A 23,882-nucleotide genomic window follows, 5' to 3' on the forward strand; every position below is an offset into this window, starting at 1 on the left:
TTTTCAGACTTATAACATCATCAGCATGCAAAATGTGCGGTCCATTGAATTTACATGAGGTGTTTATTTGACATCAAGGAATCTTCCAGTTTTAGCTCAGAAAATAGCATTTTATTGCCAGAGCTATGTGTTTGCTGTTGCTCACAGATGCAGTCAGTAGGTTTTAAGGCTTTTGGTTGTATGTAGGCACAATAAATCTTCTCAGACATACAGGTTATACACACTAAATGTGGGTGAGGTTCGCCTAGTGTCTGCTATGTATACTAAAAACTTCACCCTCCCCACATGTTTCCCAGATGTGTTACACTTTACATGTTTTTTTTTTTTTACAGATATATCCTAAAACTCTTTTCAGAACTGGACAGGTTCCTTTCATTATTTCTTTTAGACAAGGGCAAACTGAGCTACTCTGTTCTTGAAATCTATTGTTTTTCCTCTCATTGTGCATTGTTTATATACATATATGGTGCATCATTTATGTACACATGTTACTCATTGAGATCTTTGCTAGACATCTGGCATTGTTATGTTTATTCACATTTTCTCCATGACACACACTGGAATTTCCTGCACTGGTTATTCTAGAATGCAAATATTTCTGGCTTGGTTCTACAGATGGATAAGCTGGAAAAGAGCATGGGAGGTTTCAAACATCATCTAATAATTCATATCCATGTCCAAATGATTTTATGTTTCAATGCCTATCTTAGTTGACATTAGTGTAAACATGTTATATGACAACAAAACCAAGCTATAGAACGGAGGCTTAAAATGTATAACATGAGGTAAATGTTATTCAAAGTCAAATGTTTTACTATAAGACTTATGCCCATCACTTACACTCTGTACACTTTATTAGAAACACATAAATCGTATTTATATAATCAGTCAATTACTTAGCAACATAAGATATACAGACATACAGGTCGTGAGCTTCAGTAAACATTTACATCCAACATCAAAATGGGAATAAAATGTGATCTCTGTCACTGACCATTGCATGTTTGATGGTGCCAGACAGGCTGGTTTGAGTACTTCAGAAACTGCTGACCTTTTGCTATTTTCATGCCCTAGATATAGTTTAATAGTTTTATAGTGTCTATAGTTTAAACAGAATTTTGCAAAATGCATAAAAGCATCCAGCACATGGCAGTCCTAGGTGGCGTTTATTCTCTGACCTCTTATCACCAAAGTTACAGTTCTATAAGACCTTGTTGATGTGAGACCAGAGAATAGTTTGTCTGGTTCACAACTGCAGAAATGCCATAATAACACTTTATGACCACTCTTTACAACTACTGTGAGCAGAGGAGTATCTTAATACACATAATTTTATCAGCTAAGCAGAGGAATCAGAGGCTACAGTAGTCACCTACTCATTGAATCTGGACCGATGAAGAAGGAAATAAAATCTAAAAGGATTAGTATTTGGTCTTCAGCCCCTTGTCACAAAGTTCAATGTGTTTAGCATTCTGAGATCCTTTTCTGCTCACCACAGTTGTAAAAAGTTGTTATTTGAGTTAGCTCTCATATATAAAGCCTGTAGAGCTGTCACATGCCGCATGTTCCTTAGTGTAAGAAAGCATTCAGCAAAATTTTTGACACCCGTCAACAATTTTTGAGAAATGCAAAGGGGCAAAAAAAAGGACATTTACATTGCCATCAGTTTACAGAAATGATATCGTTTCACTTGTTTTCCCTATGATTTTATCAAGAGTTATACTGTATAATGAATGGTGTGAGATGACTATTTGCTAAAAGTATGGCTTTCTGTTTGATTAAATGCTACCTATCTAGATTACACACGCTGTAAACACTTCACATTTGGGCTACTAGTTGAATATATAGTCCTACCTTTAATCTCTATTTCTCGAGGCCAAGTATTGATTTATGAACTTTTACTGCTCAGTTCTGGATGCTTCTTCCTTAGAGCTGTTTTATTATTATGGAGGAGTCAGTATAGTTCTACAGGGTGCATTAAAATTGCGCTGAAGTGTTTGATAAACGATACTGAGGACAAATCATTAGATCCAAAGAGCATTTCTCAACCACTGCATGCCTCAGAAGTACCTTCATCTGAACAGGTGAGTTCAGAAGCACACAGTTATATAAATAGTGAAAGAAACAGTAGGTATTGATAAGGGTTCACTCACACTTTTTCTAGACAAGACTCCCGGGACATGTTTTGGATCAGGAGGTTGGAAGCCAAGTTGAAGAGCTCCTCTGACCACTCCTACATTTCAGACATAAAACTTGCGTTGGTTCAAAGGCATGCTTTTGCATGTAGTATATTTAACATTTAACAGTGTAACACTGACCTGCAATCATTATACATCATACTGTTAGAAACATATATTACTCTCTACATTATGTAGTAAAACATATTCTGAGGTCACTCTAAGATCTGTTGTAACATACATTGGTGATCATATCAGACTAGCTGACAGTTGAGGGTCGACCCCGGTGGTCTTCCTCCCATTCAACGCTTTGTTAGAGTATCACCTCTAGGCTTTTGCGTTGTCTTACCTGGAAGTGGACACCTGTGAGGTCTCCCTCCCCTTAGGGGTTGCTGTATAAGAGTATCACCTCTAGGCTTTTTTACTGTCACATCATTAAGCCTGACCACTCAATGCCTTTAAAACTGCAACCATTGTGCCTTTACACTGGCCTTGATGACTACAGTGATTACATGGTGTTCTGATCTCCAGTAAAAAATTCCTGCTGAACACTACTTCTGAGTCCCCTGGTCTGCTTCGGTGAATTCACAACAATTACTACCTAAGTGTCTTCAACAGGATGCCAGCAAATTATTCTAAACTGTTAATCTAAAATGCCTTACAGGGGTTTAATGATTTTTTTTTTTGTTCTCTTCTTGTGGATTCTGCCATTCTATTAATTATAAAGTATAAAACATTCGGTATATTAAGGCAGGGGTCTATAAATCAGAAACGAAGGCACCCAGGACAGGCCTGGATTGTATGTCTAGGCCATTGATTTTTTATTCATTTTTATTCAACTCCCTCAAATGACTTTTGCAAAACAAAATTTCTTACATTTAATATGTATGTTTAAACCAGATGCATTTCACATTGGTGTAACTGCCTGAGGTACTCATCAGCATAATTTTACTGGGTTGGTTAGGCTGCATGGATGACATTAGGATTGCAGTGAGGCTGCATAGATGACATACAGCTTGTTTAGAGTCAGGAACATTCAGATTTGTGGGAACACAGACAACACTGAGCCAAATAATGTCAAATGTAAAGCCATTAAACATCTATTACACTCTCTCTGTAGAACAACATGCTTCAACTCATAGTTACACAGGAAAAAAAAAAAAGATTATAATAATTATATAATCTATAAGATGCTTGCAAGATTTAATAATATATTTTATATTCAAAAGATCTATGACTTGTCCATCACTGTAACATATTTATGGTGAAATCTATATCGCATTCAGTGCTGGCTTTCAGCTGAGCAGATAAACAAGTACTAAGAATCTAAATAACAAAACATACGAATAATAATAATGATAAATACATTTGTTTGCATTTACATGTGTTCCAGTAGTAATACTTACCTTAGCCACCTCATCTTGGAAGGCTATAAAGTTCAGGAAGGTGATGTTCACCATATCTGTACCAGTCACCACTGTCAGGATTCTGTTCTCAATCTTTCCCACCACACCAGCCACACCCAGCTGCTCCCGCACTTTAGCATCCTGTACAAACAGAACACATAAGTATAATAGTTTGCACACATCCTTACTGCATTATGATGAAACCCATAAGATATTATTAAAGCTGTTCTTTCATTATCACAATAATCAAGAATGATCAGAAAGTGTATGTATAAATGTGATTTCAGTACACTTGCCTCTTTATGTCTCATGCTCTTTGTATTGAATTTTTCCTGATCTTTCTTACAGTTTCTTTTCAGTTATTTTTCTGATTTGGTTGTCTCTTTGAGGCTTTGTTTCCAAATTATTTTCAATTATTTTTGTCAGTGATATTGGTATCCCTCAACACTTTCATATGTCCTTATATCTTTCTCTAGTTCTGCAAAGAGTAAATATTTTCTCTTTTACGTCTTACGCCAGCGGTTTTAAGATTGCTCACAGACAACTACTTTGAGAGTTCGAACCTGGCTGAACATTACAAAGTTAACATGCTCTGACATCTTAATGAGGCACTCTTAAATATATTAACCAGAGCATGTCACTGAGGTGCAAACTTATACAGCTTACTCAGTCATTGCGACTTTTTTCCCACTGGACCTAAGCATGGGGGGTGTAAACCTTTGCGCATAACGCGTCAGAATAATAATGATGATGGAGTGATAGACCATTTCATTAATTAGTGATATAACAGAACTTTACATGAATAACTATAAAGCTATAAAAACTGCAGTCTTTCTTGAAAACATCTCTGTAAAATGGCACGAACATCCCACTAGAAGCTAATTCACAACTGAGTTAACTGAAACTACCTACCAGCATATAATTAAATCCTATTTAATAAAACAGTTTTTTCCAAAGGCTTTATATACTATATTGTGCTTCTCAGTGTGGAAGATAATGACTACTGACAGCTACAGCTTTGTCATATGACCAGGTGATGAATCATTCAATACCATTAGACACATCTAATGTGTGTTCCATCTTTCACACACCAAGTCTACTTTAAAACCCAAGGATATGAAATGAATGTGAAGGCTTTAATACGCATAATGATGAGCTTGGAATCGAGTTATTTCAGGCTCGTTATTTGTGAAATGAACTGCATTTGAATTTAAATTCCTCTCTGTCCAATATGTCAGAGTAATGAAAACAAATAAACCCATACTGAGTCATACTGAATAGCCATAAAAATATGTATGGCTTTTGTCAAGTAATGAATAACATTTGCCTTTTCTTTCCTCTTCTACCTGCGTCCAGCATCCATGAGGCATACTCAATAATTCTTGTGTTAATGAACGCATACAAAAAAAACTGGAGCAGAAACAAATGAGCTCCCACTAATTTACTCAATCAAATAAAGAGTGCCGATGTGCTGTGCCGTGGTGATAAATGTCCTCTGTGTGTCCCCCAATCACGTCAGACTTTTTCTTCAAGGCGTACTGTTTTATTAGCATATACTTTCTGCAGGTGGTGATTATTTTGTTTTCCTTTCCACCTTTACAAGGTCTCAAGTGTGATTTTAGTAGTTTAACGTCTAGAGTACGGCATAAAAAAATGGCAGAATCCAAACCTTTTTTTCAGCTTGTTATACAATATATACAATGAAAGAGTTATATAATAAATGGTGTGAGATGAGTGCTTTGGTAAAAGTATGGCTTTCTGTTTGGTTTAAATTTCTGGCATTTACTAAACACCCTTATTCAGGGCAACTTTTTTGTTTCATCCCTATTTTAGACAATTGAGGGTTAGGGGCCTTGCTCAAGGGCCCAGCAGTGGTAGCTTGGTGGTCCAGGGATGCAAACTCACAACTTTCCAAGCAGTAGTCCAACACCTTAACCACTAAGCTACCACATCCCATGGTTTGGTGAAATGCTTCCTCTCAAAACACTCCTTCAACATTTCACATTAAGGCTTCTAGCTGAATATATATAACTATTAATCCCTATTTCTGTAGGTCAAATATTAATTTATAAACCTTTGCTGCGCAATATGGATGAGTTTCCTGCGTAGCCTTATTATTATTATTATTATTATTATTAAATGACTGATTAATGTCATACAGAGGACAAATTATTAGTGACAACTAGAGTGCACATTTCTCAAGTACTGCATGTTTCAAAAGTCCCTTTACACTGAACACTAGATTTAAGACTGTTGGGCCAGTGACTACTTAATCCTAGAACAACTCAACTTTATGACTCTATATGACAGCTAAGCCCGTTCATGCTGTAAATCAATCTCAGTAGGCTAATGTAGCCTAGCTGGGAGAGTTTCAATGGTACATCCAGCAGCATTGCATTGCAGATTTTCTGATGCAGAACAAAGCTCCATTTGCATGCTAGAAATATTCCAGAGCATTGCTTCTGATCTGACAGAATGCACGAATTAGCCAGGCAGATCTGACATTAGAAGCCTAATCAATAAAGAACAAACTAATTTATATGCCAATAAATCACACAATTACATGCTATCAAATTTTAGATTGCCATCCATTTCTGTCTGAAGAAAAAAAAAAATCAAAGAAAATTCACTAGAGAGAAAGGAAATGAGTGGGAGTGGCTGAAAGAAATGTTATTTCCCCGGAGATAATCAAGCATAACTTCAAAACCCACAAAGAGCAAACACCATAAAAACATCACATCACTTGTTCATCACTAATGGCAGGATTCAGAGCGGTGCCTCAAAACCACCATGAGCATGCAGCTTATTCCTCTGCATTAGCATTTCACATAATTCTTTCCTATTGATTTGGGTATGACTGTGAGACAGGCAGGAAATATGAGAGCAGACCCATGGCATCATGCCTGACTGCTCATGTCTATAAATTTTGTCACTGTCCAAAAGGCAGATCCCAATGTGATTATTAGATGAGGGTTGAGTAAAAAAAATACTTTGGTTGCAGAGGTAGAGCCACACTCTTACTCAGTGGTTTTGTAGGCAGGAAATAGAAAGACAGTAGAAAACCTATTCATGTTTCAAAGCCTGCGTCTGAAAAAAAAGGTTTAATTAGTGTGCTGTGCACTGTGGTGGTTGTCCACCTCAAAACCCTGGCAAAACTACATCTGAACTCTGTAGGATTCCTGTGTATGTGTGTGTGTGTGTGTGTGTGTGTGTGTGTGTGTGTGAATGTTTGTGAATTATCAGGACCAAAATGTCCTGAATGCAGGAAAAAAATATTTTCTTCAAAACTAAAAGGCTGAAAGGTAAAAAGTGTCATAAAGAAATTAATTAGTAAAGTCAACCCCTTTGGTATCTTATGGTAATAAACATATTACTCTACTACATGAAAAGAGAGACTTCAGAAAAATTCTCTTGTATTTCTCAAAATACTACTGAATACAGTGAATCTTTATATAATCACTCATCATACTATAACTGAATATCATGCTTCCTCTTTTGCACCCGGCACCACCAGTTCAATGTCATTCATAGCTTTCTGCTTCATATATTTACATAATTTAAATCCTGTTATTATATCTAGAGGTGAAATAGAGTGGAATACAAGGGCATCCAATGGATTACAGGAAGTTATTACAGCCCTGAAGAGAATGAGAACTCACAGATTTCGGTAAAAGCTCACGATCCGTTCTCTCGTTTTGGATCCCGTCCCTCTAGCAGATTGCACTGCTTAGCCAGGCATGTTTCAAAGATTAGCTTTTACTGTCAGGCAGATTTAACAAACACCAAACAAATAAAATAATACACAGAAATGAATGTAGTTTCATAGACCAATGTTTATATAATACACGTAGGTAGAGGCTTTTACGTTTAAAAAAAGCTATTCAATCATTTCAATAAAATCAAAGTGTCTCATGCAACCTACACCCTAAATCCAAACATTTTCTCTAAAATTGTTGTTATCTAACTCTATAATAGCGCACAGATGCTGTCAATTTATCACATACTGCCTTACAGAAACACCTTGGGAAGAAAATCTCAAAAAAAATCTGCTGAGCTTTTTCCAGCTGCAATAACTTGACATTTACAACCACAATCAGAAGGAATTACCTTCCAAAAGTATCCACCTCAATCACTTTTGTACAGACAAATTCAGGAAATCATTGCTTTTGCTATTGCTGCAATAAAACTCAGGCTGGGGAAAAGCATCTTCATTTAGATATAACTGGCTGATTTGTCAGTTTACATATAAAGATATAAGGAGAGTCTTTTTTTATACATTCACCTTTGGATTAATCTAAATTAATTTCAACCCCTTGTTAGCAAAGGACCATTGTACTGAAAACGACATATTTCACAAAATTTGTTCCAAGCCTGGTGAGCAACATTTATTCGAAGTCTTCAGATTGCTCTGAGTTACATGCTTTGAAGTTGAGCACACATTAAAGCATTGTTTGCCTCTGCTGAATGCCATTTGCTGACCATTTGCCCTTCTCTTTATGCATTACTCAGTTTGGGATGTGGCGATAAACAGCGAGGAGGAGCAGCAGCAGCAGCATCACAGTACACAGAGGCAGGTTTCTGCAGCACTGCAGAAAAGGTCAAATATTTATTGGTTAGCTGTCAGCTAAGGCTTCACTGACCAAGGAGCAAGTGCGGAGGCAACGATGGCTTAAGGATTACTCATTCTCCTCCTTCATTTAGAGTGTTTAATTAAACTGAGGGCAGTGGCCAGAAGCATGAGGAATCATGGCACACGCATGACCGCTTCCTACAACCACCGACACATTTTGGTGCTCTGAAAGTAAAGTAATATCATTATAATAGCTTTAGTTATAAACCCAATTATACTGTTACATGCTGTCAGGTATCGTGTTCTGAAATATTACTTTTTCCAATAATTATGCCTCACCACTTCACTACACCACAGTATAAACTTATATAAGAAATATCTTTTTCTCATAAATCCTAATTCTGACAAAAAATAAATAAATACAGATCCATTACTTGGCTAATTCCAGTGTATCTATTACATTTGTGAACCAATAACCAAATAATTAAGATAACTTAGCAAAACCTAACTTTCTATTTGACATAAGAACCACTTATATCTTTGTCATATATATCTATAAATCTTCCCAATGTTGTTGACCTTCATCTAAAAGGTACAAACAAAGGTGTCCGCCTCTCTTAAAGCAGTATTTCCTTATCCTTTTTTCATGTCACATTTTCTATGGAAACAATAAGTCATGGTTCTTTCTGAGTAATTAAGATTTTAAAATCGGTCACGATAAAGTTTTACTGCATCAATAATGCGACAATATGGAAATGCAGGTTTGCCAGGTTCATTTTAAATCTGTTTTTGTAGCATTCTGAATTTCTTATATGCAATTATATATGCTTTATATTTTGAGTCTTATATAATTAACATTTTGAGCTAGAAGTAGAAGACCAGGTCAAATTAAATGCAGTACCTATAAACTGTACACTGCATGGGGGAATACACACTGCGACACTGCCCCATACCGAGCACTGCAGAAAACCTTTGCGCTAGTAATGAATCTTGGCACCAATCTCTGCTAGGCTGTGAGAAAAGTGTGTCCTCTCTGGGACCATACAGTGACCGAAGAACACTTGGATGCAGACTCAAGAGAAGAGAAAAAAGGTGTTAGAAAAAGTTGAGCTGAGAAAACTTATCTCAAATGTAGAGATTATGGAAGAATTCTAGGCTGATGACAGGGCAATGTGCAGACTGATCATTAACCGTGAAGAAGCAGTGGCTCATGCTGAACCCAGTCCTCAGGACACAGTGCTGGAACATCTCCTACAGGGAGCAGCCTGGTCCTATGCCAAGCCTATGCCAACTTGTTCATTCTGCACATTCATAATGAAGTATCCATCTGAACATGATGTTAATAAGACAAAAAAATGCTCCTTGTTTGCTGAAAAACCACAAAGCCTTTCATCCTGAAGAAAATTTACTTCTGATTGTTTCAAACCTAACTAACAATGGAGACTCCTTTCAAAAATGCTAATCTCTTTCCAGAAAACTACACCATGTTAAAATATAGTTTTAGTATAATTTAGTCTCTGTCTCTGTATAATTTAGTCAGTATAGAAATGTTATCTTGTAATTTGTATTTGTAATGCTGTGATTAGAGAAGATTATTATTTATTAGCAAAATCTTTAAGAAGGTGCTTTCAGCTTTAAAGGTGTTTACATGCAGTCAAAGTAAACAACAATCACAAAATAAATGGTCTTTTATAATGACTGATTGATAAGATTTAAAAGAACTGCACATAAGACAATATTTATTTTCCAGCAAACATATATATATTTAACTAATTAAATGTATGTTATTATTTGCATTATATATTCACATTGTAATGTGAGTGTTGACAAATGGCTGATAAATGTGTGTGCATTATTGCTGTAGTGTCAAGTTTATAATATAAATGGGGTATAAATACAACAGAAGAGACAATTGAGTCTTTGGTTAAACTTGTGTCTAAGACAATTAACTGTTTGTCAAATAACCAATTGTGGCAGGTCTAGCTAATATTATATGGTTGCCTCTAATAAAGGTCCTATATGCAAAGTTTTTTGTTTATTAGTATTTTTTCTTTCACTCCTACAAAGATGGCTCCCTGTTTTCTTGGATATGGCCCTAAACCTCTACAAGATAGTAATTCGTAAAGTTGTAGACAGTTACAAGAAAATTGCCACAGGCTGCATAAACGCTGCTTTGTAGAACACTGACCCACTGCCAAAATCCCAGAGAGCAGCGTTGTCCCATAAAGTGGCTACCTGGTGGCTATTCCATTTCTGTAGGAGAAACTGCAGTAGATAAATCATTTATGTAGTGGCACCATGAACAGCTGAACACACTGCCTCCCTGTTTCTACTCAGCAAAAAATAAAACAGATTCGAATACTTATTGAGATATGTTACAGACTCCAGCCTCAGGAGATAGTTCAAATGATTTTGGACATGACTGTGGTTTATTTGAGAAATTCTTTCAGGAACAAATGGCTAAAAACAGGAAACAGATACAGAATAACATGCAAGAACTGGATAATATCACAATAAAGAGGGCGACTGCTGCTGCTGCTCAAGCTCCATTTACTATTCTGGATGGATGTTAAAGTCAGTTCCTGAATAAACAGAAACTTTTTAAAGGAAAAGCTGGAAATGAATTAGAAAATAAACAATACGTTTTACCATGTGCCTTGGACTGTAATAAATGTGCCTTCATTATGGGGAAGAAAAACGTAAAAGCTTAGTGTCAACATTTGGAAGTGTTTAAGTTCTGATGTCTTGACCTTTACTGAAATGCTAGAGAGAAGTGAGACTGAAGACTGACAGGAGAGAAAGACACTCATAAACTTTTAGATTTATAATCTTTCGCACAAAATATATTCCGCACATATACCTCAAGGGTTATGTTTATAATTAAGACCACTTTGGTTGTCTCTGAGGGATACAAGATGTTCTACATAAACCAAAGGGTTCTACATAGAACCATTATCAGTTCTCCCATAGGAACAAAACAAAGACTCAAAGAAGTCCACAGTTTCATCACCCTTTGATATCAGTAACACTAAATCCATAGTGATTGGTATATAATGCAATTACAACCCACTTTTCATTTCCAAGGTTAATTTTCAATGACTTCCTCTTAACATTTTGCTCATATTTATTAGCTCTCACAATCTAGCGACCCTTCTGTTCTGAGAGAGGACATCCATCTGTAATCATGCCATGCCAGCTTCACACATTATGGGATGCCTTGAATATGCCTTAATGGGACATCTGTGTGTGTGTGAACTAGTGCTTGATGAGAGTCTATTAGCCTATGTGCTTGATAGAGTGATCATAAGAGATTCTCTAGAAACAAGTACACGTTTTCAGTGAGAAAAGCACAAAAATATCAAGACATATGCAAGGATATGAGCAAATATGTGCCAACAGACTAATTTGCAGAATAATGGTTAGATATGATCGTGCAAATTAAATCCAGCTGCAATTATAAATATTAGTCGGTACAGAAGTAAATATGATTCCTGTGATCCTGCTACATCCCTAATCTTCCCTTTTCACATAATCAGTTCAGAAACACATTGTAAAATACTGCAAAGTGTGTATGTACTCTGTATCCATCAGGAACCAAGTTTAATATTGATAATTAGTATAGATTGTGCCTAAGTCTGAATGGGGCTGTCTGGAGAATAACAGAATCTATTACCACATTTATCAAAGTTTATGAATGTGAATGATTCACACACCATGTGTATCAACTAATTGTAAACTAGTTGTAAACTATGCTGACAAGATAAGAAAATGTGCACTGATATCCAATATGCCAAAAACTGATTTAATTATATCTAAAAAGATGGGGAGCTATTTTATTATTATTATTATTATTATTATTATTATTATTATTAAGAATAATAACAATAACAACAACATCAATAATAATAATAATAATAATATTTAAATTGATGTTCTTGTTGATTACGTAGCTGGTTAAATAACATTTTTTTGATGACTAAGCTTGGATATTCTGTTTGTACAATGCCTGACCCAATTTGTGCTTTTGACCCTGCTCTTCAGAATCAGAATCAAAATCAGGTTCATTGTTTAAAGTATGCTTTACACACACAAGGAATTTGACACCAGCTGTTGGTGACCCTCAAAAGTACAGACATAAAATAACAACCACTACATTTAATCTACAGACTCTCACCTTGTGTTCAGCTCAGTAGCTTTACAAGTATTGCAAAGTAGCTTCCCCAACATGGGCCTGCACCTTGAGTGAGCTGAGCATTCAAATTTCTATATGCATTAGTTGTACACAGAGTACTAAAGGATTTAGAGAGTTAGATAAATTGGATGTTGGGAGGTGACAGTTGCCATTCTCAATTCTGCGTTCAAATCGATGTAAACCTCCACTATGCAGAGCTTGTTGCATTCCTTCAATTTAGCAGCAGTGTACGTTCCAAGAATTTCAAGTTTGCTAAGAGTCTACAAGCAATTTGCACTGTGAGGCTCAATCTATCTGTTTTTTTACACAGGAGAAGAAATGTCAGACGTATGTGCTTTGGTCCACAGTGTGGAGTGTGTACACATTTTTAATCAGCTTATTTCAGGTGAATAAACCACCCAGTAGTATTTATAAGGGATTTTAGTATTTATAACCTATGGACATGGACCAGTGCTTTGACAAAACAAATACACCAGGTAGTAAGTGAGGCAGTAGATTTCCCAGGCATGTGCTCAAGAAAAACTTCCAGCTTAAATTTCTGTCATTACATTTCTGCACACAGAGATACAGATACTAATTATCATTCATTCCATAAACATGACGATCTGAGAGCCCTGAGGCTATACTGTCTATGACTAAAAATGCCACAGTTTTATCCATTCGCTTGGGCTCTCAAATAGAACAACAGCAAATCCTTTGCCATATCAGTCAGAGATTCAGAGATTCAGTCAGAGAGTAGAACCTACATGAACATGGGAAGAACAAGCAAAAATAACATCTACATTGAAGCTACAAGCTTCCTATCACTAGTCCAGAAACTTAACCACTGAGCTACCACAACCCTAGAACAGATGCTAACCTGAGCTATAGATTATTCTAGGGATGATCCCACATGCACTACCATGTGCTGTTTCTTTCCTTCTCTGCAGATCTCTGTTAACAAAAATGGACTAGTATACTGTATAGAAACGGTGAGAGCAGCTCAGTAAGATCAGTAAAGTCCAAATTTGGAGAAGCCCAGGCTGATATTTGATTCAGGCAGAATTGTGGCCATTTCTAGGAGCACTCAGTGCCTATTCTTCCTTTTTACTCCTGTGAGATTTAAGACTGGAATTAAATCAAAGCAATGACTAGCCGCTCTGCTTCACTGAGCTTGATAGAAGAATGGAAAAAAGGTGAAAGGTCACACCACTGCCATCATTACACCAAATACAGCAGTGTAACCATCTCACAGTTAACTCTCACCATGTGAAATTTTGTGTGCTGAAAATAGATGAAATAATAGTCGAGGAGGTCTGGCTCTATTAAGCCATAAGCTACAGGCAATTTCAAGAGAAAATGCTCCAGAGAGGTTGAGTGTGGCATCATAATCTGATGTGTCATGCTGGATTCAGGGAAAGTCAGAGCTGAATCGGGGACAAGCCGTTCTCCTTATTTGCTTATGCTGCAATAACAGTTTTGATATCTGATGCCAAGTGCAAGTTTATGATATCTGATGCTAAATATGATTACATAAATGCGTAAATGAAATAAATTCAAGAAAAAAATTAAATGCTTAAATTCACTTAATTATATAACTTGGAACACTCAGCATATAAAAACCTCTGTGGCAGCTGTTCCAGTTTTCAAGAGTTAATTTCATATTTTAACATCATTCTTGTATTAGTAGTTGCTTGCCCTTGATAAACCTACAGCCTTTATAATTAATATGACACCGACGTAGAAGACCAGTCTTTCAGTTAAAGTATTGTCATGTGATTAAATTTTCTGCTTACTTCTGAAACTATAAGGGGTGCTGGATATGATTCATTTATTCATTCTTTCATTCATTCATCTTTTGCAACTGCTGTTTCCTGACCGTGAGGACAATATGCAAGGAACACTGACTATAAGCCCATTGCAGGAAAACATGCACACATACAATCATACACATGCTCACACCTAGGAGCAATTTAACGTAACCAAACAGCATGTTTTTAAACATGCTATTAAAACTGAGAGAATACAGTGTAGTGAACCAAATAACTTTTCTAATATAACACAGAATTAGACTTTAGATTTAAATGTGTTGAGAGGCAATGAAGATGCCAATCAGACTTGAACGTTAGCTATAGCTATATGATATTTTACATCTGAAGCAGTAGAGTGTGCGGTTTTCTTTTCTGCTTGATTTACTGGGATAAAAATCCCATGACACCATATCCGTAGGTGAATAAATCAAATTAAAAAGCCCACACATATAATCTGCTTGTCACATGCACCCTGCCTAGTGTCTCGGACACCCGGTACTGTAATGTAGCATTGTTTAGAATACTGAACTGTGTACATTACTTACAAAGTAATAGGTAGCAAATCAGTCATCTATGTGTTTTGCTTCATCCACTTGTTGATTTTGTTTTAAAAGAAACATCCATCTTGAACAACTTGCCTATTAATGTTTAAAACTAATTCATGATTTTCAGTGGTGTCCAAGTTTTACTTTATGTAGCTCTATTTTCACTTTGATTACCATCTATCGACATTACCCAGAATACACCGGTAGGAATTAACCCTTACTTCCGCTCTACCTAGAGAGAGTGATGCAGCAGTGCTTCAGTCCTTCAGTCTGTCCAGCTCTTTCTTCAAGGTTTTAATTAGCTATGTGAAGTCTACATCAGGGTTTAGAGCAATCTTCAGCTTGTTCAGAAAAGACAAGTGGACCGAGGCTGCAGTTGAGACATGGATGAAAGGTGTGAGGAAGATGTGTACTTTCTGATGAAGTGGACAGACTCAGCATGGCCCCTAAACTGTCTTTAAACCTCTGAAACACTCATTAAACCATTTTTTTGATGGTGCTCCATCTTACCATCTCTATGGTAACTAAGCAAAAGGGCAAACATCTTCCCTCCTCCTTCAAACCTTCCCAGGTTAAATTGCAATGTAAAACCTGTAACCAGCACAGGGTCCTATAAAAGGAGGCATCCAAGAAGCCATTTTAGCGAGCGGTACTGTTAATAGGTTTCCGGGAAGATGTATTAGAGTAGCAAAAATAGCAATTTACAGCTATTATTCCATCTTGTGATTAAACTTTTTGTGATTAAAAAGTGTTAACAGTAAACTTATTTTTTTACTCTGGAAATATTGCTGGTAATTAAAAACACCACATATTCACTTGTCATGTAATGAGTGTGACAGCTCACTCCAACTCACATAAACTTTTTGAAGGACCTTGCCACATCTTTGAAACTTCTGTCATGAAACGGCACTTAAGCAGAACACATGCTGTGCTCTAAGAACTGGTCTGGAAAGATGACAGAAGCTTCCTACTCACATCTCAACACATCTGAAACACTGCACATAATCCCCAACATTCGGAAACAGAGATGAAAGGTAATGCACCTAGATGAGGTACAAAAGCACCAGAGAACACATGTAGTAATCCAAACGTCTGCCAACTCTTATTTCAGGAGCAGGATAAGCCTTTTCTAAAGTTACACCATCTCGGACAAACAGGCAGCACCTAGTTAGCCTAGAAGGTAAGCCTGAACAGGGGTTTACTGTATTGTATGGAATGTGAGGAAAGATATTCATCCAGATAAGTCCAAGAGCATGGTTAGAAGCCCTCTCTGGTGTCCTGCTATATCCGCTGCCACTGAGCTCCCGGTTTTCTGCCTTGATAAGACATTAGAGTGAGCCTGGATGCTCAGCCTGACAAAGATAAGGTGCAATTAAACTGATTGACTGCTAGGAGAAAATGAGATGAGAGGTCCACATAAGCATGCCTGTGATCACACTGCTCCATCTGCTTCAATGCAAGATTTTATCCAGCGTTGCCATACATTGCACAATTTATACCTCTTTTCAAATGAAGTAATTGCTTTCTCTCTTCTTCACTCTCCCCATTATTTCAGACTGACATAAAAATGTCTTTAAAATTGATTTCATTTTCTTTAAGGTTGAAATGTTTTTCTAACTATTGCTACATATCTAGTGCTAATCTCTCAATCATTTCTTTGCTGTGTTTCGTGATTCACCTAGGATTAGAATAAATAAAATGAATTAGTTTTCTACTCAAATGAATCAGATATTCATTGATTATTATTATTATTAGTAGTAGTAGTAGTAGTAGTAGTAGATGTTGTTGTTGTAGTAGTACAAAACAAAGAAGGTTTTTCAAAATGATCACTTCAACACTATTTGGCCAAAAGTATTTGAACAGCTGACCATCAAATCCACATGTCTTTTTTTTTGTACATCCCTTTCCACATTTAGTCCAACTCTTAACTTCCACACTTCTGGAAATGCTTTCCACTAGATTTTGGAGTCTGGCTATACAAATTTGCTTATTTGTCAACGAAAGCATCTGTGAAACTTGGCACTGATGATGGTTGAGGTGTCCTACTGTGTCACCAGTGCTCAAGTTCATTGTAAGTGCAGTGAGGTCAGGGCTCTGTGCTGGACACTCAAGTTGTTCCACACCGCACTATGCACAGGGCATTGTAATGATGGAACATGCTTAGTTCCAGTGAATGGAAATCTTAATGCTATAGTATGTAGAGAGATTCTATACAACTGTGTGCTACGAACTTCGTTCACTGTCCTACGAACAGTTTGGTGAAGGATCACATATCGTTGTGTCATGGTAAGGTGTCCACAAACTTTTGGCCATATAGTGAATGTATGAACCTCTTTTTCTTATGTTGCATTAAGGCATTAATGAAATGTTCTTCTAAATGTTCTAAAGCATGGTAGAAAGAGCCTTGAAAGACCTAATCTGAATCTTTGTCTATGTTAGGAACTACTGTATTACAGCCATTGTTTTTGTTGAGCTTCAGTTTTTAATTTTAATTTTCAGATTATTCAAATTTGATTGCCCAAGTTAAGTATCCAATTCCATGTTACATGACGCCTCACTGGTTGCATTTAGCTGAACGTTATTCATAGGTTTCTTACAGATAGAAGGTTGATGAGGAGAATGAAAGAAAGGAACGAAAACAGTAGTCTGTCTGTAGATCAAAGGAGTATAATGGAGACAATAATGAACATTCAAGGACTTCAAGAACACAGTAAAAACAATTCACAGGGACACTTTCTATACTTCTCAGTACAAATCATTTACATTTCATTGCACATGTTCTCTTTTTCGGCGCTAAGTGTCCTGTTTTTTGTGGTGTCTTTTTTTGTACGTATTGTTTTTGTCTTATCCTTGCTCTGTTTGCACCTAGTTGCACACTTTGCACTTTATGTGGCTAAGACAAACTTATGTCCTAGCTCTGTGTTGTTTTTGTGTTTGAACACTATGTTATATGTTCATGTAGCACCAGGGTCCTGGAGAAACGTTGTTTCATTTCACTATGTACTGCGTCAGCTATATGTGGTTGAATTGACAATAAAGCTTCTTGAATTGAAATCCTAGATTGTTAACAAAAGGCTGCAGACATAAAAATTTTAAGAAAAGGTTTTGACAGTAAATGACACAAGGTTATGCACAGACACTAACACTAACATGTCTGTGTCTAATATGGTTATGGGCTCAAGAATCAAACAACCTAACAAGCTCAAACAATCACAAAACACTTGCACAAGCAGACACCGTCAAGGCCAGATGGTTATTTCATTGCTGTTTTGTTTACCTGACACGTATTAGGGCAATTAATTTAAACAGTGTTGCAGCACCTGCTATCTCATTAGGGATAAAGCTAATTAATATTAAATATGACTGGGAGGACATATACTAATTGGAATAGCTAGCATGAACAAGATTCTGCACAGAAGTGACTCGTGTTCTTTTGACATTTCCCGTGTCTTGTTTAAAAAATTGTAAATGAGCAAGCGGGCATTATGTAAAGAAGTAAACATGAAAGGTCGTGTTGTTATAGGAACATAATCATGAGTGGTACAGCTCTTGTTAGTTCCTAAATTGTATCATTTAGGATCATGTATCATTTACTACTTTTCTAGTTGTGCTTTTTAACTATTTAAAGTTATACAATGTTCACAGGAATAGCTACGCCCTGTGTTGTAAGTGGTAGCTCAGTGGTTAAGGTTTTGGACTACTGATTGGAAGGTTGTGAGTATCCCAGGTCCACCAAGCTGCCACTGCTGGGCCCTTGAGCAAGGCCCTTAACCCTTAATTGCTCAGTTGTATAAAATGAGATAAATATAAGTTACTCAAGATAAGGGTGCCTGGGTGACAAATGCGGTAAATGTGATCACTCTGTGTGTTGTGTTACCAGAAAAATTAATTGTTACCAATTGCTGACACTAGAGACTCCTTCTATAAATGTTTTATTAACAGAAAACCTAATAATAAGGATATACTACTAATACAATAGTTAGTAATTATATTATATAATAGTTAATAATAATAATAATAATAATAATAATAATAATAATAATAATAACTAATTAATAATTACATATTTTTATTTTTCTTTATAAATTAACAACGTATTGTTTATTGTAAGGTATAAGGCTTAGATTATTAAGTTGTTACTATAGAAACGATTAGAAACAGCAGATTAATATGAAGCTGTGATTTGTCTTGTAGCCAACAGCTGTTATGGAGAATAAATCAACTTCTGACCAATCTTGACTGCAAATTCAACAACACTGTGGTTATTGATATCGACTAACTGCTCAATATGCTTTTCTGAGAGTATCATCAGCACTTACACTATGACACTGACCTTCGTGGTCAAGTAATAGAATGAACAGTGTTGTTTCTTCATAGTTTGCACAGATTTTCTGCTTGCAAACCTAAAAATCATGGTACCTATGATATTGTTCCTCATATGTATGGATATTGTATTTAAGAAGCACTATTGTTTCCTCCCATCTAAATACTGACCCTGTCATGCTGCTCTTATTAATTTGCATTGACACAACTACTGGCTTGTTGTGATGCGGAGATGCAAAATCTAAAAGTATTCTAATGGAGACCAATACAAGAGAAGTAATATGAATAGATCCTACAAGAGATTTTAGTGTGGTGCAAATGACTGGAAATCTCGTGAGAGCTCAGCACTGGTATGTGATATTGATTTTATGTGTTTGAAAAAGAACACATAAAAAAGAGAAGCGTTTCTGTCTACAATATGTGTGTGTGAAAACGATTGCGTCTAAATGTCTTGCTAGTTCATCTGAAGAATAGTTTATTAATACTTTACACATTTTGCTTACATGGACATTGCATTCTAAGATGATTACGAGAGTTTTAGTGAAATTGAAGCTTATCCCTGACTCTATGTTTAACGCTAAAACTATGTTTAGTTGAGGCTCACTCATTTTTATAAAGAGATTAGGGCGTGTTTACGGATACTGTTAGTCATTTGGCATGTCTGTCCCTCTGGCCGCTGGAGCCTGCATGCCTCTAACGATACCGCCTGGTGTGTTCAGTCGGTGCTTGGAGCAGAAGGATGATTTCTCATATTGTTTCAGATAGCAGGTGTGTCGCATGAGAAAAGCACCACGGGTTTTGCATATCCAAAATAATGAAATCATGCCGTAGCAAGCGATGTGCTTCTTTGCCAGCCCTCTTTTTGAAAGCTCTAATGGGACTGGGACATTATTGCTGGTTGTTCTGCATGTGTCTGGTTTCATCTTGCATTCTCCTAATGGCCTTCAACATGAAAAGCACAGCAGCTTCCGGGCCTCTGTTCTCTATTATAATACTTCCACATTTGAATATAATGAGTTCAGAAATCCTTTCAGCACATATCCTATACTATACATATACATCAACTATTCAAGTTTGCCTTTTCTGTTTTATCTGTTCTGATTCTAGCCCATATGGTTGTATCTGAAATGATCTGAACCCTGCAAAACAAGCAAACAAACAAAAAAAAATAGTAACAAAGTTTATGTGTTAGTAATTTATAATGTTTGCTCCAACAACCCTCAAACCACACACCATGAGTGTAGCTTGTTTATTTTATTCGGATTAATCTGTGTAAAACAGGATCTCGCTGTGTAAATCACAATGTTGAACTTCATCATGGCTCACTAGAAGTTGAGAGCTGCGAATGAATTTGTGGAGCTAGTAAAAAAAATTTCCTGGCACGTACTGCAGAGAAGGGCTGTGGGTTTTATCAGCATGTTCCTGTCTAGATACAATTTACATGAATATTTGTTTTACTAGTTAGCAAAGAGGTCTGTTGACCTTCAAAAATCACGAGCTGTTTTCATCAGGAAAGCGGTAAAGTTGGTGTTTGTACAGATTTAAGATTCTGACGAACTCCATTTCAACCAAACAAGATTCAAACTTCAGATTACCTTAGGTGTCCTGGAATATTTCCCAGTTCGAGCATCCTTGATATAAGCAATGTCCAGAACATCTGTCTCCTAACAGTAAGGAAAGAAAGAAAGAAAGAAAGAAAGAAAGAAAGAAAGAAAGAAAACATTTTATTGGCACATAGAACACTGACCATTTCTTAACATTTCTTAGTCACATGTATATAAATAATTAATACAGAGTATATTGGGTACAACATCAGACTAAGCGTGTATCTGAAATGAACATAGCATGAGTCTGGTGGGTGGAAACTCAGGGAAACCGGAGAAGCTAATAAAACATCAGCATTAGATTGCAATTGCAGGATGTTTTCTTAAGATAATTTAGCTTGAGTTCAAGCCACAAAACACAAGACACACAAAAGCCACCTCTTAAATCCCACACTTACTTGAAATGGTGAAACGGACCACTCTATACAGTAAATACCTCTAAAGGTCTATGATTAATGGGAAGGGAAAAGCCAGTGAGAGAAAGAAAAGAAATGTTCAGGAGACTTTTATGAGTTTTCTGTTGGATTAATGTTAACAATGATTCATTTGGCTGATGCTTTTATCCAAAGTGAATTTCAAGTGAGGCAGTATACGATCAGGCATCTAGCCATTATAGCCCTGAACTGCAATACAAGCACCATAGAAGTTCCACTAAGTGTCCACAAACTGATCCATCAGCTAAACACACCACAATTTGATTAAGTGCTAGTGCACAGTTGTGACAAACAGTGGTCACAAAGCAATCAGTCAAGCTAGAAATGATATAGCTAAGATGTGTTATACTGCTATACCAGGAGTGCTGTTAGCCACAGATAGGTATCACAACATAAAACCAGGGGTGAAGTCACACACAGTCTCACAGTTTAAAGTTTTTTGTCAAGGAGGTCAAGATACTAGAAGCTATGTAGCATGCTATATTTCTGAAAATAGTGATATATAATAGGATGAAATAGGATAATAAATAGGATGAGCTAATGTATTTTATGAAAAAAAAATAATTTTTTTACTCTCCATGTTTCAGAATAACAGGAAACCATAGGCAGATAGGATTTATTTAATCTGTAGTGATTTAAAATCCAAACTGACAGGTTAGCCAGGACAGTACAATGATTTGGTCTGTAATGTCATGATTTTTGTCAGTTGTTACCCACTGGTTCTTGGAGGACTTTGATGAATATAGCAGCTATGAATAACAGTTGTGTTGGAATGATAAGCCTGAATAAGCCTACCAGTAGTAACATTAAGACGCCATCATACACGTTGGACAAATGTTCACATTGGTTCACAACAAAATCAAGTCCAATATTTGTCTGTATTTTCTTATAGCATACGTCCTGATACAATTTGAAACATTCACGCTGAGAAGGGTCAATCATTTGCTAAGCCTCTGCCTTTTGTTGCATGGGTGATTGACTCCTGTTGTGAGTCTTGTAAAGAACATGGCATTTTCATGGTTCATGGATCAAGTCAACTGTTTCACTAATAGCTGAGAGGTAAAGGCTTACTTTTCATCTTTTCATTCCCCTTCAGTAAGTGTTTTATCCTGGTCAGGGTGGAAGTAGATCCAAGGCCTTTCTTGTTAGCACAAAGCATGAGGTGGAAATATACCCTGTATTCCAGGCCATCACGGAGCACCATGACGCTAACGCATTAACATACTCATTCACACCTTTAGCATAACCAAAGTACAAGCAGGTATTTGGAGGTGGGAAGAAACCAGTGAACCCAGAGAAAACCCACAGGCATGTGGGGAAAACATGCCCAGAAACTCAACACAAACAGTAACCCAAGCACAGGATCGAACCAGACCCCCTGGACCTGTAAAGTGGAAATGATACCCAAATCTAGCTTTTTAAAAAACGTAATAATATTTTTTAATGGAATTACTATGACTAAAAAACTAATGTAGTAGCAGTTTAACAACTTTTCTGAAATGAGGCTTCGATCCAGAGAAAATTCAGTGTCGAACAGAGGAAAGACATAAAACACACTAGACAGCAACGGTAAAACATTGTTTGATTACATATGAGAAATTAAAAATGTTTTTTAAAAAGTCAACATTCAGTCCTCAAATGTTATAACACTGTCTCTTCGAACAGGCATCCTAGTTAAGTCCATTTTAAACCTTGCCATTTAAATGTGCATTCACAACACGGCTTCAAATGCTGACACACCACCAGTGTCCCAGAACATGTTGTTGTAAGTTAATAAATCATCAGAAGGTGCAGAAAATGTTTGCATAAACATAATCTCCATTGCATAACAAATCTCAGTGAAAATGTGCGAGTGACGGAGCACAGAACAGAACAGACGGTTCAGCGACATGCTTGTTGCAGTGTGTATTCTCATGGCTGTGACTCTTCTGCACTGGCGCAAAGATCTTAGAGCCATAAGAAGGTTAGAGTGAAGAAAAAAAATGGCAATGAAATGGTTATTATGGCAAGACACTCACGGTCAGCTGCTATAACTCAAGCCACATTTCAAGCATCCTACTAAGAGCAATATTTACTTTTTTTTAAACGAAGAGAGATTTTTTTTTTCTGGTGCTGAAGTCTCTTGCGCCAAATTGACACAGACATATAATCAAGCTGGGTATTAGAAAGCTCTCATAGCCCAGTAATGGAAGCATGATGTTGAGCGTGATTAGGATAAAACCATAATGCACACGTAATGCAATTTTTTTTTTTTGTGTGTGTGTTTGTGGAAAAAGCTACAGAACAACTTTGATAAGACATTCTTTAATATCTTTACAGTTAGTGTGACATTTTTTAATTGAAACTTATATTTGTATCATGCATATGCAACAGATGAAGTGTTTAAAGATAACGTTGGAAACCGGTGGAGAATTCATTTAAGCTTTTCATTTGAAAACAACATAACATAGACAGCATTCTTTCCTGAAATCAATTTAACACTCTCTGTTTACAGTGCGAGCTGCTTTGAGTCAAAGGTTAGCATTTCCAGCTCCAGTATAAAAGCTGCTCTTTGAAGTGTGTGTATAAAGAGATGCCACACTGTGTGAAGCGAGAGTTGCGAAGCCTCAGGAAAGAGCAGCGCAGTGAGGCCTGTACCCCTCAGGCACTAATCACTTACTGTGAGGCTCAGAGGCTGCCTCTCATTATCTTAAACATGTTCTGCATTTAAACAAACAACCTTGTTACCACTGGTTTGTGCATCCATAATCGTTAGCGCTGAATTGTGCTACAGAAACAGGAAAAAATACTAATTTTGCTTAGTGTGAGCAATTCATTTTTCATTTTCGTCATAGTGGCTCT

At 36.6% G+C, this 23,882-nt stretch overlaps 1 protein-coding gene across 4 annotated transcripts in view; it reads right to left on the reverse strand.

Moving 5' to 3' along the window:
- Nucleotides 1-23,882, reverse strand: part of LOC131346055 (1-phosphatidylinositol 4,5-bisphosphate phosphodiesterase beta-1) — an 89,794-nt gene that overhangs the window by 42,516 nt on the left and 23,396 nt on the right. For all 4 annotated transcript variants that reach the window (XR_009203565.1, XM_058379376.1, XM_058379375.1 and 1 more), the window contains exons 4-6: nucleotides 20,599-20,667; nucleotides 3,584-3,724; nucleotides 2,154-2,233 (exon numbers count right to left, since the gene is read on the reverse strand). Coding sequence is in view for 3 of the 4 variants with exons in the window: in XM_058379376.1 (XP_058235359.1) it covers nucleotides 2,154-2,233; nucleotides 3,584-3,724; nucleotides 20,599-20,667 (290 nt within the window). In the remaining variant the exon portion in view is untranslated. The remainder of the gene's footprint in view (nucleotides 1-2,153; nucleotides 2,234-3,583; nucleotides 3,725-20,598; nucleotides 20,668-23,882) is intronic.

Source organism: Hemibagrus wyckioides, linkage group LG25 (assembly GCF_019097595.1).
Source record: "Hemibagrus wyckioides isolate EC202008001 linkage group LG25, SWU_Hwy_1.0, whole genome shotgun sequence".
Taxonomy (NCBI): domain Eukaryota; kingdom Metazoa; phylum Chordata; class Actinopteri; order Siluriformes; family Bagridae; genus Hemibagrus; species Hemibagrus wyckioides.